Source organism: Rhipicephalus sanguineus, chromosome 4, assembly GCF_013339695.2.
Source record: "Rhipicephalus sanguineus isolate Rsan-2018 chromosome 4, BIME_Rsan_1.4, whole genome shotgun sequence".
NCBI classification, from domain to species: domain Eukaryota; kingdom Metazoa; phylum Arthropoda; class Arachnida; order Ixodida; family Ixodidae; genus Rhipicephalus; species Rhipicephalus sanguineus.
Genome location: NC_051179.1, coordinates 50,277,480 through 50,294,443, shown reverse-complemented (window position 1 = coordinate 50,294,443; position 16,964 = coordinate 50,277,480). Strand labels below are relative to the sequence as shown.

Sequence of the window (16,964 nt, the reverse complement as noted above, 5' to 3'; positions counted from 1 at the left end):
AATTTTGGGGCACTAACGAGGATTGAGGTTTTTATTTGAGCATTAAATCGCGAGCGGCGATGGCAGCGCCGTTGAACCGAAACTGGAGGAATCAACGGAACATTGCATTTGGCGCGCTTCTAAAGCAAATGGCCTTGTTCCTGTCTGGACACGCTCGCTAACAGTGAATAGTGGTTCGCGTGTTTTCGTTGGGCGTGTCTTGTCATAGTTTATTTGGAAGTCGTTTTGCGATTGCAAGTTGAGAAGACGCAATGGAGAACCGCCTGACTGCTGGCGCGGTAGAGGTGAGCTGTAATAACCATGTAGTCCATGTTGCGCGATTAGGAGTATGCCACTCACTAAAGTTCCCTGCTTGTTTCGGTATTGCAGCGTATTCTCAATAATCAGCAAGTTGACAAGCCCGTACTGCAAGTTTTGGTGAGTACCCGTTTGATGCGTTTTCGTTGCTATTGGTATTGCCCGCACTGTCTTGGGCGAGCACTGTGAAGATGGTAGCATGGTAGTTTGCATGTTTACGAACAACCTTCCTTGCCTTGTTTACAGAACTTCAAACCCATTAGCAGCAACACAGCCGATAGGTACCGGCTGCTGCTGTCGGATGGAGTGCAGTGCCACACATGTAAGCTACATTTCGTTTTTAAACGAAGCTTTCTACGTGTACCATTTGTAATGCGCTGGCGTCGGTGTTTGCAGATGCCATGCTGGGCACGCAGCTCAACGGCATGATCAACAACAACGAGATTGACAAATTTGCTGTGGTGCAGTTGGACAAGTATATGTGCAACGTTGTCAGTCCTGACAAGTAGGTTTGATCATGTTTTCACAACTACAAACACTAGTTTCTTAAGCCGTCCGATAATTATGTGTTGCTCTTTTCCGTGAAATCTCTAATGTAATGCAGTTTGCGTACGGGTGATTGCATTCAGTTGTTCATACGGGCATCTGCTTGTTTGATGCTGCAGCACAACTTGGCGACGGTTGTAATTGGATCTAGGGGCACGAATTCACCTACAGGCTCCTGCTTTCAGTACTTTTCGGGGACTTGTACGTTTTGAAAAGCCCAACTTTCACAGCGATCTAACCCGCATTGTAATGGAACCACAGTCCTGTAGCATCAGTGGATACAGCGACATAACAAGCAAAAGCAAGGTTTCCGTTTGCTAGCCCTGTAAGGGAAAGTTGCTCTTACCTGGCATTACAGCTACAAAGCTCAGCAAGCTCATATCTTGCATAGTTGCAATATTTTTATTTAAGGGATTGTATGGATAAGCTGGCATAATGTAACGGTTCATCTCGTATGTATTGTGTTCCTTTTTTGTTGTTTGCCTCATATGATTGGCTGGTCCTAGTGATAACATAGGCAGAGCAGTGCTTGTACCATTGATTATGGGCTAAAAGTAGTAGTGTTGGCATAGGATCATTACATTATTTAAACCCAAGTTAGCGTGCAGGTGTACAAGCTTGCCGCTAAACAAATACTGATAGGTTCGAGATCTCCGCTGTGACCATAGGTCGGCAAACTCACTCATGAGTACTCACTCAGAATCAGATCGAGCCGTGAGTCTGGGTGAGTCCAGCTAAAAAAATTTCAGCGAGTCTGAGTCCGAGTGAGCCCTAAACACAAACCATATTTCTTGAGTTAGTGTGGGTGAGTTCGACATTTTTTGCCGACCTATTCAGCATTACTCAATTTCAGCATTACTATCAACCTTATGTCGACTCAGGTTTACACACACCTCTACTCACACATACTTCAACACGCTAACGTTCATACGCCAGCTTAATATTTATTGATCAGAGCCGTGAGTTACGGAGGTGCCTTGACCCCCCGCACCCCCTCCTCCTCCCTGCAACACTTTCACGGGAAGTTCTTGATCAAATTATCTTGTGTGAGTCATTGCTTTCAATAAGAATGTCTTTATTGGATTGCAACCACTGATAATTCGTAGCTGAAGGTACGAGATCAAAAGGCGTCGAGTAGAGCACCGATTGTGCGAAATATTGGTGTTAAAAAACATTGACAACGCGGTCGGAAAAGCTAATTATACGCTATAGGACTTGTGAGTCAAGTCACTCAGACTCAAATCGAGCAGTAGTCTGAGTCAGAGCAAGTAGTGAGTAATATATTGGTGAGTTTGAGTCCGAGTGAGTCCAGTTGAGAAAAATTTTAGTGAGTCTGAGTCCGAATGAGGAAAATTTTGGTGTGATTCCGAGTAAGCCCTAGGGGCAAAATTGTATTTCATGAGTGAGTCTGAGTGAGCTCCACATTTTTTGCTGACCTATTGCTGTGACTGATTGTATTGTTGTGTTGACCCCACTTAGGAAAGTTCTGATTGTGTTGGACTTGACTGTGGTAGCCAAAGGGTCAACAGTGGGCTGCAGGCTGGGGAGCCCTGTAATACCAACGTCGTCCTCCTCTGGTGCTGCCCAGCCTACAGGTGAGCAAGGTGCAAGCTCCACTTTTAATATCTTTACAGGTGCTCTGTTAGCATGGTTGTGTGTGGTCACTGTACCATTATCAAATTGGCAAGTTCTGATTGGTCATGCAATGGGGCTGCAAAACTTGTGCACCGTGTCAACAGAATGAGAGAAAAAGGGGAAGGGGGGATGAAAAGAAAGTTAATGTGTCACATGGTGTACCTTTAATCATGATTGGCTTATTAATGCAAGATGCAGAAGGGAGCTATTCATGGCTCAGAGCCAGTAGCAGCTTGAACCGGATCAGGCTTGGCCATCATAAATGGCCGTGTGACGCCAGTATCAGTATGGAAGCATAAGTTGGTTATTGCTTCCATAATGCCTGAGAATAGAGCAGTCTTATGTTGACGTATCTTGGAGACCACATTTCGTATCTCAGGGGGGTGAGGTGCAATTTTTGTGAAGGGGGTGGGGAGGCAGGCGTATGTACTGAATTCTTAAGTTGGCATATACAGACAGTTCTGTGCTCTCTGCAGATGGAGGAGCCAGCAAGCCACCGTTCCAGCCGAATGGAGGAAATGCTCCACGTGAGTGAATAAAATGCACGTTTCAGAATTTTTGGGTGGCGTTCCATTTTATGCTTGCGGTGTTGTTGCATCACAAAAAGCCAGTTCCAAAAGCCGGCATCACTTCTTTCTCATACAGTGCCCAGCGATTGAAATGCGATACTTAGACTGCACAGTACTTTGTGTGCCATTAGTGAGTGTTGGGTGATCGCTTGAGGGACCATGTTCAGTCACACTGTGCAACAAAGGCTCTCACCTTCATCCTTTCATCGTGTACCATGCCACATCAACTCAGTTGTCCCAAGCACTCGGCAGTGGCGTGAAAACCACATGTAGCCATATGATCCAAGTATTGCACTTCAACCGCTGATCACTGTTACGCATGCTGATTGCTCTAAAGAAAATAAAAAAAGCGATAGTTTTTTTTCCACATCAAAAGTGAATTGTGCTTGTTTGCAGCTTCAGCAGCACCATCATTTGGAAATCGAGCGTACCCCGCTTCTACCAGTGATGTCGTAGTTGTCCCCATTGCCAGCCTTACACCATATCAGAACAGGTAACCTTCTATTTCGCTTTGTAGCTGTGCTATATCAGAGATCTTTGGGAGGTCTTGTTAACCATGATACGAAAGCACTTCACATTTGTGCGAAGTCTCTCATTCTGGAATTGAAATGTACAGCTTCTGTCTAATGCAAGTTGCCCAATTTAATAGTTCTGTCGTCATAGCTGATTAGAAGTTGGGGCAACATAAAACTTAGCTGTCCTAAGGTTCCGATTTTTGAAGGTCCTAGAATCAACTAATCCAGCTGCCATGGTCATAGAATAGCTACTGTAATTTGCTTCCTACACCAAAACTTTGGTTTGGTTTACAGTGAAATGTGAATCTGTGAGCTGGATGTTTCATTCTTGGCCTATCCTGAAGTTATGCTGTACGTGAGTGCTAGGTTTTGCAAAATTAAATGGTTAGGTGTATATTGTGATGTGGATTTACCTTGCCTTCATTGTCCACAAGTTGTAGACCAGCAGTTTCGGATGCCACATAGCCACTACCTCTGATTTTTCGTGACATGTTTGGAGCTCTTGTGGGCATGCCCTATGCCTAGACACTCTGCTGCGTCTAGGGGTTGTTTTGATTCAGTCATGTTAAGAGAGCATGTACCCAAATAACTTGTTCTGGTCAAGGCATATTGGCACCATAGCGTTGTTGTAGGGTTCACAGCTATGCAAAAAGGTATAAACATCTTTTGTCAGTATAATAGTACTTTAGAGACATCGACTAGTTACTACCTCTGTTGCAGTGCTTGATGTGCCTCTTGTATTGTAGAGTGCTCTATTTGGTCTCTATTGCACATTTAATTAAGGTGGACCATCAGAGCGCGCATCACAAACAAGTCCAACATTCGTACGTGGAGCAACTCCAAGGGTGAAGGGAAGCTCTTTTCAATGGACCTTCTGGATGAGAGTGGGGAGATGCGTGCCACGGCCTTCAATGCGGAATGTGACCGCTTCTACGACGTTATTGAAGTGAACAAGGTTAGCCTGACTCCCTCTCCTTGCATTGAAGGGTCCACTGCGATGTGCTGTGCAAACATCCAGTTGCGTGCATGGGATGCTTGATTCAAAACCCCGTGAAATGATCATTTGTTGTGCGGCCTGCCGAAAATGCTTGTGTCGAGTTTTCGCCTATGATGCAACTCTCCGAAGAAAGTAATCACGTGCCGGAAAAATATATGCAGGTGTACTACATTTCAAGAGCCGTTATCAAGAACGTCAAAAAAGGCTACTCGTTTTCGTCTATCAAGAACGACTTCGAGATGTCACTCATTCCAGAGACAACTATTACACCATGCGATGACGTTACTCCAAACATCCCTACACTGCAGTTCAACTTTGTGCCCATTGCGCGTCTTCAGGAAGTAAGCAAGGACAGTGTCATTGGTGAGATTTCATGTTTATGCAATAGCATTGTGGTCATTTATCAGTAATGATTTTCTTCATGCTTTTAACATACGTTCTTCATTGTCATGCTGAGGAGAAAGCCTAGGCCGTTGTCTTGTGGACATATGCTATAAACTGCCATTTTATGCAGTTATATATTTCATTTTTTTGCGTTTTAAAGCGGTGCTTGAGAGTGGGGTAATTGGTAATGTACAATGCTCAAAGTGCAACAGCACTCAAAGGACGAGCAAAATGAACTACGAAAAGACTGGTGCTGGATTTCCTACTGAAGTTCGCTGAAGTGAACTCAAGAATATGTAACAAAGATGGGGATGCGCTTAGAAGACGTGGACAAAATGCAACAACAAGGCACGCTAGACAAGACCGTTTGTCCACGTTTTTCAAGCGCATTCTCGACTTCATCACACTAAACCAACTCACCCAACTGCATGTGTTAACGAGTGTAGCCCTGCACACGCGCATGATCGCAAACAAAACTGCCGATGTGTGACAGTACTAGTAGACGACAATTTAAAACTTGGAGAAGCGTAAAACTGTGAGTTGCATAAAAGTTCTGAATTATCTTTTAGTTTCGCAATATATTTTTTTTTCGTCCTTTGCCTGTCGTTGCATTCTAAGCATGTTAACCATTATTTCTTTGTCCATTTGTTCTTCACTTGCTGAAATCTCTGCTTCATAAGTCCTTCGCTTGCTCTTCAATTTTCTCATCTATGACCTTTGCACAATAGAAAGTTTCTCATTTTTGTGTGTAGAGCTTATGAAGCACATTGTTTGGTTGCGTGCTGGGGTGCCGCAGATGTCATTGGAGTCTGCAAGTCGGCAGGTGACGTACAGACAGTGACACGTCGCACCACCAATCAGGAGCTCAAGAAGCGGGATGTAAACCTGGTGGATCGAAGCGGCACTGAGGTGTCCCTCACACTTTGGGGAGATCAGGTACAGTTGTGGTTGATGCTGCCTATAATGGAAACTTACATTCTTCCAGGCATTCCCGTACTATTTCATTCTCATACCAAAAATCGTGCATGGGCGTGTGGTTATAGTGGTGCAATTTTCTTAATTCTGTATACGCTTCAATTTCCTGTTGCTTAAATGGCCAGTAGTGTTGCTCCTAGGTAAGCCCTTGTGAAGGTTCTTGGTGAGTTGGGTTAGCTTTTGTTTGAAAGTTCTGCAGGGCTTCAACAAGGCCACTTCCTGAGGAAGGCTTATAGTAATGAAGTAAGATCAGCAGATTATGTGAGAGTTGAAGCGAAGCTTTATAATACAGGAGTTGCATCTTGAAAGGAGGCTATCTTGATATCCTTTGTAGCTTTGTGTTGCTTTAAGGTAGATAGAGCAGACTTCCGTTGATTCTGTATTGTACGAAAAATGTGATGGTAGTGTGATCTTACAGTACATGCAAGTGTGTAATGCGAAGGTTTTCTGATACGGTGATAACAGCTATCGAACGGCTTTTGCGACGGTGCTAAAGCATTGCTTCTTGATTTCTTAATTGTAGGCAGAAAAGTTTGACGGCTCTGACAACCCTGTCGTGGCTGTTAAGGGAGCACGTGTATCTGACTTCAGCGGTAAGTCTGCGGCATTTTGTAGTTTTGATCTGTTCCTTCAACTCATGAGGACCCGGGACTTCTTTACTGGCTTAAATTTTCGGGTGTACAGTGGAACCTCGTTAATGCGTACCTGCCGGGAACGCCGCGTAACTACGCACTAAACGGTAGTACGCATTAACCACCAAGTAAAGATTTCCATCTCCTCGCGTACGCCATCGCCGCCAGCAAAGAAATAAATACAGTGCCACAGCAAATATTGCCTAAAGTACCCATTGCAAAGCCTTTTCTTTCTTTTTGCCAAAGTGGAGAAAAGATTCTGGTACTCTCGCACGACCGTCCGATAGTGCCGATAGCGCGCGGTGGCGACGCCAAGCAGCATTTCAGAACTATTACAGGGTCCGGTATACGCAGTGACCAACAAACGGCAGAACGGACAGTGTCAGCTTTCCGCGATATATGTGCATGCGTCTGTACCGCGATCTGCTCATAAACGAAAACTGACGCAGTTCCAGTGAAACGCGGTACGGCTGCGTGGAGCCGATCGTCTCCTGGCTAGTTGCGTGCAGCGCGTCGCCTTCTCGGCTCACGCCGTCACTTCCAGGCCGCTTGCTGTACCGCACGCGCGCATTTGTCGTGGGAGTGTTCTTCGTACCCACTTCGCTCCAGACCGCGCACAGATGCGGCGAGTAGCTTGTAACGCAGCGATGACGAACTTCCTGCAAGCGATGCGCACTCCGCGACGCTGTAGCGGTCCTGGCAGCGGACGGCAGCGCGTTTGGGTGGTCGCCCAATAAAAGCGTGCAGTATGGTTACAACAGCGCTACGCTTGCTGTACCGTACGTGTGCGTTTAACGTGATAGCGTCAATGCAAAGAGGTTTCTCGTCGCCCGCGACCAACAACGTTCAACACCGCAACAGCGAGCTGCTTTCTTTTCTACAAAGCGGCGCGCGCTTGAACACGGCCCCGCGCAACGAGGCGGCAGCAATCGGCGGCCCAGCGCGTTCAGGTTGTCGCCTATTAAAAGCGTGCAGTAGGCTTAAAGTGGTGCTGCGCCGCACGCGTGCCCGAGCAGATACCTGAAGATACTTATTGTGATAAGGTTGTCGGCGATAAGTCATGCTGGTGCGTTCGTCGGTGGCCGCCGCCTCACCTTCGTTCTTTCCCGCTTGCCCGCAAAGGCATCGCCGCAATCGCGCGGAAGTCGGAATCAGTGATCGACCGATCTACGCACTTCTCGAAAAGACTGAAAACCTTTGGCGGCACATTGTGGCGTCGGGAAGTTCAGCGGCGCAGTAAAATTTTATGGCACAAAACGTTATCGCGGTACGCAGGGTACGCACTAACCGGTAGGCGTAGGACGAAGTACTACGGCTTAAACGGTCAGCGAATGCATTGGGCTCTATGAGACTCGGTCGGGGATTCATCGCAACTACGTTTTAACCGTTAGTACGCTTAAAGTGGGTACGTATTAACGAGGTTTGACTGTATCGTGATTGCGAAAACATCGCCTTTTTAATGTTTTTTGACAAGAATATTCTCCAAGCACTGGAACAGTGCTATAAAGCAGCATGACAAACTAGGTGCCCATGGACCAAGTTGCCACCACTCGAGTGTTGTAAATGCCATCTATGCCTTTCCTTTCGTTGTTGGTGCAATTCGTGTTGGTGTTGGTGCTTTGTTGGAACCACGGTAAGAAAGGGAAAATAGACAACCACCCATTTGTAGCACGGAGCCACAAGGAAATCCATACGGATTTCTCAGAAATAAAGCCTCTTAGGTCGCCGAAAAATTCGTCCTGGTCCGGGGATCGAACCCGGGACCAACGCCTATCCGGGGCGGTCGCTCTACCAATTGAGCTAACCAGGAAGCTAGCAATTGGCAGCGCGAGGGCGAATTCATCGACAACTCGAAGTAACTGGACACATATTGAAAACATATACTTCAGTATCCGGAACCATAGTAGTTTCTGAACGAGTGATGCGGTACAGTAGTGGTGACTGTAAAGCGTGAACAAATTTTCACATGTGAAGCCAGCACTGAGGGAAGCGCGACTGAAGTACGCAAGAAACCCATGCCTTCGTTTTGGAAGTGAAGTTGATAAGGGCTGGACAGTTTTGTCATGTATTTTTTTTTTACGTGTGGAAATGACATAATCTCCTTTAAAATAAACATTCACTCTCTTTTGAACCAGAATATCGGTGAAAGTTTCAACGACAGGCCTACTGTAACGACGTTAACGCTAGTTTTCGCCACCCACCCCAACCAAGTTGAACCATTGGCCTTTTTCGCGTTTTATGTATTTGTCCTGTCGAATTATTCGAAACTTCGATTACTAGGTATTTGAAAGTTGAATCGAATTATTCGATTAGGTATATTATGCGGTTCCAATTCTTAACTCGAATATTCGCACACCCCTAGTATGCATATACATAGAGTTCTATGGGAGTCGCAAAAGACCGCGTTATACTTACTCCTGCATTGTAGGTGGTTACGTTTTAAATGGTCTGAGCTGCACTATGCAAAAGTCATGGTGTATACCAGAATACGTACTAGACACAGAACTTGCTGTTATGATGCATAATACCTGCCACAGTAGCTTGGTGGCTGCGATGTTGCACTGATGAGTTGATTACCCAATGTCAATGCAGAGGCTGGTACAGTAATGCATTAAACTGTAGTTCCACATGGTCAGCCTCCTCTGTGAGGAACTTCTGTCATTTTTTGAGAGAAACCGGACCAGCAGTGCAATATATTTCTTCAGTTTCGTTTAAAGAGATCATTTTTAGTGAATACTGGCAGGCTGAGTGTCAGCTGGCAGCTCTTTCGTCAATCCACTGAGGTGCAGCTCCAGATGCATCTTGAAGCAGAAACAGAGGCATCCCCAACGTTGATTCGAAATTGTTGTTCTCGCTGTTGTTCTTGCTTCAGTGTGTGTAAGTGGAAACATTCGATGCATTGGTTTGTTGCTTTCCAGGTGTATCCCTCTCCCTGATCAGCTCAAGCATGCTGCAAGTGAACCCAGACATTCCAGAGTCCCATGCCCTGATGGGTTGGTATAGCAGAGAGGGAACACTCCTGCAGACACGCTCCCTTTCCACACAGAGAGGCGGACCAATGGGTGAGTACACGTGTTTTGGGGAATATGTCTTTCCATTTAGCAATTCTCTTTGTATGTAAATACAGTAGACTCGATAATTCAAGGTCCGCCACGGTGGAACAGTGGCTATGGTGCTCAGCTGCTGACCCACAGGTCACGGGTTCGATCCTGGCCGCTACAGTCGCATTTCGATGGAGGCGAAATGCTAGAGGCCCGTGTATTGTGCGATGTCAATGCATGTTAAAGAACACCCGATGGTCGAAATCTTCGGAGCTCTCCACTACGGCGTCTGTCATAATCATATCACGGTTTTGGGATGTAAAACCCCGCATAATATTGTTATCGACATTTCAAACTCTGATTGTTCAAACTTTCGGTTAATTCAAACAAATTAAACATTCTTGGTTGGCCCGCTATATTTTCAGTATATTTTACCACCAATTGATTCAAACTGCTCCATTGCATAAATTTGGTAAATTCATACCTTTTGATTTTTCATGCCTGAAAAATCTGCTACCTTTGTCGCTTTCGGCTGAACATTTGCGTTTTTATGTCACTAACAGTCGAAAATAAAGCCAGTTGCTAGCCTACAAAGTGGCCAAACTACACAAACCTTGCGCACCAACAATCACATGTTGACTGGAAGTAAGAAGGAAAAAACACACAAAAAAAACGAAAAGGTCAAGCCTTGGTCTATCGCGGGCCAGACAATTCTGGAGTCACCTTCACCGCAGTACATTGGTGTCATGCGAAAAAGCATTAAGATTGGGAAGGTGCCACCGGCTATTGCAGGACATGGCAATTTGTCCCTTAAATTACATGCATGCATGTGCTGTATAATAACTGGTGCCAGTATGATCGCTGATATTTAAAAACATTATACTGGCAGTCATTCAGAGCTGTCTATGACATAGCTGCGTCCCTAAGAAACAATAAACATTACAACACAAGTTGGTATGTTGCCCAGAGTCATAATTATGAGAACTTCTGATTGTTCAAACAAGATTCTGGGGTCTCCTCGAGTTATCAAGAGCTTACTATAGAAGTAATGTGCAGTTGCCTTGGAAAGGCTGTTATGGCATTACGAGATTCTGAAATAGGCTGGCTCCTTTTTGTCTGCAGATCCACAGAAAGTGCTTATCTGCAAGGTGCACTATTGAGAATCATTAGTTGCTGAAATTAACCTGGCACCTTAACACATTTACTATGCTTGTCGCTGCTCTTTTTGTTGTTTTTAGACGTAGAAGCTCACAGTTTGTAGTTCAGTCCTGCAGTCTTTCAATGGAGACAGCTCTTTTGGGGATTCAAAGGTGGCTCTCTTACTGGGCCAGTTTCGTCTTTGTATAAATTTGTCTTTCCGCAGAATGTCCGCGCTTGACTAAAAGTGAAACTTCAAGGGAGGTAAGAAATTAGTTCCAATTAACAGGATTTTTTTACTGAAAAATATGGGCAAATGTGCAGTGCTCTGTGCATGCACCCCCTAAATAAGCGCTAGAAAATGAATGTAGCTGACAGCTTTTCAAAAAGCAGAGGAAATTACCAAGGGCTTTTGCGCAGCATTCACAGTTTATTATGCAGCTACTAGTCGTTGTGCATTAAAAAGTTCATCAATTTTTGCTTGCTTCAGTCCTTGCCACTGCATTTCTTTTCTGACTCTTCATGGTCGCCGTGTCGTAGCCTTTTCCTTCGGGGCTTGAATTGAGAACTTTCGAGGGCATGCTCTAGCATCTCTTTGTCTTGCGGAATCATTGTCAAGTTGCTTATCGGAACTGCATGTTTCGTTGCAAACGCCGATTTCACGTAACTGCCGCTTTCGAAGTCGACACTAATATCCGTCTGCTTTTATAAAGTAAGCGTGTGCTGCGCGCACTTCTGTGGTGCCCTTTGAACGGTGGATATTTAGACTTCACCGGTGTTCACCAGCCACCGAAGTAATTAGATGCCGACACAGCAGTGAAGCATGAAATAGGACCACCACAGCACGAACGAGGCTTGCAGACAGGGGCTAGGCCTTCGTAACTTTGCCAGTATTCGCCAGTCACCGAAGTGGTTAGATGCAGACGCGGCAATGAAGCCCGGAATAGCACTACCAAGGCAGGAACAATACCTTTAAATTGAATTTAGTTTCATCGATTCATTTTTCGATTAGTTAATCTTGTTATCGCGGGTTTTTGACGAGTGTGTGAGGCGATGTGCGCATGCACGGTCGCTGTGGTTATACAGTAGAACCCCGCTGTTACGTTCCTCACTGGTGCGTTTTCCCGGCTGTTACGTCGTTTTCCGCCGGTCCCGGCATAGCTCCCATAGGATACAATGTATTGGGAACCCCGCTGTTACGTCGTAACTGTCGGACCGTTCCCGTATGATACGTCGCGAAGTGCGCTTGGAGCCGACCGAGTGACTACCGAAGAAAGTGGCCATGGTGCATTTTCACGCAGCTTGGCCTGGTTTTACCGTAATATTAGCCGCATGAGAGGCGCAAGCATCAGGATCTTTCAATTGATGCAAACAAAAGCATGGCCTTCGAGATTCGCGTTGCAAAGATGGCGTCTATGACGTAATTGCTTGCGAAAGCAGGGCCTTCGAGATCGGCATTTACTATTGACAAAAGCACAGCCTTTGAGATTTGTATTGCACAAACATGGCGTCTATGACGTAATTGCTTGCGAAAGCAAGGCCTTCGAGATTGGCATTCACTTCTGCCATCACGTTGGCGTAGACTCATCATCATCGTTATTTGTCGGAGGACGGGAGGAGTTCGAGCGGTTCGAGCTGGTTGGAGCTCGCATGGTCGTGCGCGCGGTTCGCGGTCGGACTCGCCGCGCTGGTCGTGATTGCGTGTGCTTAGTTCTTTCATGCTTACAGCTGTTGGTGTTAAAAATATCACGTACGTTGATTACATTTCTGTGGATGAGGCCGTCCCCAGCTCCGCGTTTCTATCCATCGACTAGATCGCGGCTGAGCGCGCCAATTTTCGTGCTGCTCGTAAGCATTGAAATAAAATTCTGTACCACTAAATATTTTGTCGTTTTTCCTGTTTTTCGGCTCTTACGTTTCCCGTCTCTTACGTTTATTTCTTACGGTCCCTTCAAAAACGTATCAGCGGGGTTCTACTGTATATGACGCTGATGTTCTGGGAATAAAGTTAGTTGCGAGTGACGCCCTTTCTGTCCTGTCCTTACTTTTTCCTTGATGGTACGCATCTTTTTGGTTTTTCAGTAAGCATGTACCAACTAGCCCAACAAAAAGTTCTATTATAATACCTTTAAACTTTGGCAACCTGCACTGGTCATACTGAAGTGACGATGATGGGGATTGAATAACTACTACAAAAAGACTGTTGCCTGTGCTGCTGGCACTGCTGACTCTGACAGGGCTTTAAAAAAAACAAAAAAAGGAATCCTTTCTTTATCGGGAAAATGGGAGCAAGTGGAGCTTGGCGGTGTGCGTGCCTGTTCTGTTATTTTTCTTTCTTTTTATCACATTGCGCAATGCTCCCTCTTAACTTTTTTCCTTCCTCCATGCTGGGAATCGGACCTTCGTCCATGTGATTAGCAGTTGCAACACTTCTTTTGCTACAGGCAATGACAACTGTCATGCGTGAAACAGTGAAAGGCAACAGGGAAATGACAAGCGACCTCAACAATAAGAGATCACATTTCTGTATCAGAAACGGCCGATCACCGGCAAGCCCATGATTGAGAGAGCATCAGTTATTGGAAAACGGTGCATAGGAATACGCATGCGATCAGCGCATCTTCGAGGGCCTATTTTTGTTGACACCCGCATTTCTGTACACTTGCCGGCACCGGGTTTTTTGCAAAATACTATGTCGCCACCGCTGCTGAAATCTCTATTTCGAAGAACTTTCACTTAAGTACAAGACATGGGGACAGAGCGTTGCCGATACTGGAAAAAAAACGTGGCGCTGGGTGTTACGGGAAGTTGATGAGTGGTAGTATTTGCAATATATTCAGTTCCATTCCTCCTTCATTTGAAAGAGTGATGCGGAAATTTCGGCTCCGATTGCTGAACGTGTTTTTATGTTATCTAAACACAAAACTAACGATTGTAGAGGCAGTTGTTCCGTTTAAGTGATTATGTTTACCAAGATTCTGCTGTATGCTGTCTCACTATTGTCATGATCTTTTCACAGGAGGCAACTCAAACTGGAAGTCGATAGCGCAGGCGAAGGCAGAAGGTCTGGGCCAAGGCGACAAACCGGACTACTACAGCGTTAAGGCATGCGTGTCAATCATCCGCAAGGAGAATTGCCTCTACAAGGCCTGTCCAAGTGAGAATTGCAACAAGAAGGTGGTCGACCTGCAGACTGGATATTACCGCTGTGAAAAGTGTGCCCAGGAGACCATGGAATTCAAGTGGAGGCTTCTCGTCTCGGTAGGGGCAAAAGTTATGCAAAGAGGGTAATAGGATGGCTGATTTACTGTGGTATGAAATAATGTCAAAGCGCCTGCAACTGAAGCAGGGCTGGCACTGAGGATTTGAACGGCGCAAGCAGCTGTAAAACTGTAGTTGGTATTCTTCGATTTGGCAGAAAAATAAATGTGTGCAGGGAGTGTCATTAGCGCATGTTAATAGACATGAGGCAACAAAAACGATTAAGGGCGAAAGCCTTAGGTGCCTCATCAAACACGAAATTTGATCGTGAGCGTCCCGTGTCGGCGGTGTCTCGCATCAAGGTCATCACGAGATGACGTCACGATGACATCACAGATCGCCAAAATTTTTGACATAACGTCACCTGGTGACATCACGTCTCATCATAGCTTGGTCAAAGGTGGTCCGATCATGGAGGCTATGCAATGCCATCAGGTGCCTCCAATGTTGGAGGCAGTGCAAAACCACGTTAAGTGCAGAAAGCTTTTGAAGGGTGCCGGGGCAGCATCAATACATCGGCTGAGAGGAAAAAGAAGATGGCTTTCGCCTTCGAGTCGTCTTAAGTGAATGCATAAGGGACCCTGTGAGATTTTGATTTTCCAACATATTTGTATGTAATTGTATTTACGATATCATCCGCCATGGTGCTGTAATGATTATGGTGCTTGACTGCTGATTTGAAGTGCGCGGGACTGAATCGCAGCCACTTTTTGATGGAGGCAAAATGCTAGGGGCCTGTGTACTTGGATATAGGTGCATATTAGAGAACCCAGGTGGTAGAAATTTCCAGAGCCCTCCACTGTTGTCCTTCATAATCATATTGTGGCCTTGGTACGTAAAACCTCAACAATTAGTTTTATTATTTATGATATACTGCACTCTTCAATTGAGGACCAAGCAGGTCTTTATTCTGAGAAATTTAGACTCGTATGAGCCCATTTGGGCTTCCTAGAAATACACTAGAAGAGAAACTTGAGCTAGTTGCTGGTAATGCATTATGCAGGAACTACAGTGCCAAAAACAGACAAGGACAATGAAAGGCACAACACAGGCCTAGAAATACTTGAAGATTTGTACAGGATGCCATCAATGTCTTGAATGTAAGACGTGGTTTTGCTGTCTCTTTCCCCTCAGGCAAATTTGACAGACTTCAGTGATGGCCAGTGGGTAACCTGTTTTGGCAAGGAGGCTGAGACACTTATTGGGGCTTCTGCAGAGGACTTGGGCGAGATGTACTCAAATTCCAGCAAGGTACGGTGAACAATTTGCATCTTGCTGCGAGTCGAGCTGTAAACAAATTCTTCATGTTTGGCTTGTCTCAACATGGTGCCTCTCTACCTCAAATAATGCGATCTAAAAGAAGGCATTCACAGTGATTAGAGCCATGAAAAACTGTGAATGGTGCATTTGCGTTTTATTAAGCAATGATTTACTGTGTGTTCTGTAATCCCTCATTCAGTCTAAGAGTGTTTTTGTGAGAGCTGTTTGGTTGCTTGTCTGCCGTAGGAGGACAGTAGATACGAAGACATCCTTAATGATGTCCCCTTCAAGCCTTTCATCTTCCGGCTTCGCACCAAAATGGAGGTCTACAATGTAAGAGACATCACCTATTTTCTTGGACCTTTTCTTTTTCTCTAGCAGCATATGAACATTTTTTGGTATGGCTATGTGGCTCGAATTTATTCAAGTTAACGCTGTGTAGCATTCATGCTTTAAAATCGGTACTACATAAAACAGTGCCAAGTAGCTATGTTAAAAATGTAATGGACTTTGATTTAGCACTAGCTGTATTGGATGCCATAAATTTTAAAACAAGTTTAGGAATAGCAATTCCAGCAACAGCTTCTTTGAGAAGCGGTAGTCTGATTTCTTGTTCTCCGATGCCTTTACATCGCCTTGCATTCTGCAAGAATACTTTGCTGCTACGGAGACCTCAGTGCCTGTTGCTGTGACATTGATGTTGACGTATTAAAAAAAAGTGAAAGTGTCGCCACAAGGGCAAACCAAATGAATGCGATAGCAACAAATTGGAATGTTATACGAAGTAAGGCTAGCAGCTCACTCATTTAGCATGCGACTTCGCTGGCGTAACAAAACGCTGGTGTAAGGAAACACGGCCGCAGCGATGAGTACTGTATATGGTTTCAATGCAAACTTTGTGATGAGAACACAACACGCACAAAGATATGAACAGTCTGCTACTTCGTGTAAAGATACGGTGCGCTGCCGCGGGTTACTACGCCCAGCCAATGTATGCAGTTCCTGCTGATTTCACACAGCCCCGCCTGCAGGACCCCTTTATGCGCCTTTCGCCCAACGGAGGTGGCTGGTGCGTTTTCTCTCCGCTTGAGTTGCAGTCGGCGGCAATCCTCGCACACTTTCATTCACACATTAAATATACGACGCACAGCATGTTGTCATTCATTTGGACTTTAGTATACGGAACCTCGCGGTGACGCCAAAAATGTGCCTCTAGTGTGCGTGTCATTCCTACAGCAATAAAAATACATATTCAGCAATGCATACCAATTTTCCATTCCCCTTGGCTTTAGAAGTAACATGGTTCGATTGTATTAATGTCCTTGTGCTTACTGTTGTTCTGAGTGTGATATGCTTGACAGGGGCCATGCCTGCTTTCATTATACACATTTTCTTAATTTATCAAACAGCCTGAACTAGTTCGCTATCTTAATCCTTACCTTCTCTCAAACCTTGGTTGCAGGATGAAAGCCGGTTGAAGACTTCCGTGATGTCCGTTTCCCCGGTCGACTATGTTGAATATACAAAAAAGCTGCTCAAGGACATTGCTGAACTGCAGAAAAACTTGTGATCTCTTGGTAGGAAACCAAAGAACAGCTGAAGGAAGTTGCTTTCAAGATCTGCACTGTGCAGTATTAGCAGATCAGTGCTAAATTAAGAAGTTGAGCTATACTCAGTAATCATGCCAGCACAATAAACTCGCGTGTCAAGCGCTG

The 16,964-nt window shown here is 45.2% G+C and overlaps 1 protein-coding gene across 1 annotated transcript; it reads left to right on the top strand.

Moving 5' to 3' along the window:
* Window positions 1-82: 82 nt before the first annotated feature.
* On the top strand, window positions 83-16,947 carry LOC119389948 (replication protein A 70 kDa DNA-binding subunit). The gene is made up of 16 exons (XM_037657407.2): window positions 83-284; window positions 370-417; window positions 544-619; window positions 694-802; window positions 2,323-2,438; window positions 2,955-3,005; window positions 3,444-3,540; window positions 4,346-4,517; window positions 4,721-4,922; window positions 5,740-5,879; window positions 6,442-6,511; window positions 9,469-9,612; window positions 13,748-13,989; window positions 15,124-15,240; window positions 15,496-15,582; window positions 16,712-16,947. The coding sequence occupies exons 1-16, from the start codon at window positions 252-254 to the stop codon at window positions 16,817-16,819; spliced, it is 1,812 nt and encodes a 603-aa protein (XP_037513335.1). The 5' UTR covers window positions 83-251; the 3' UTR covers window positions 16,820-16,947.
* The last annotated feature ends 17 nt before the right edge of the window (window positions 16,948-16,964 follow it).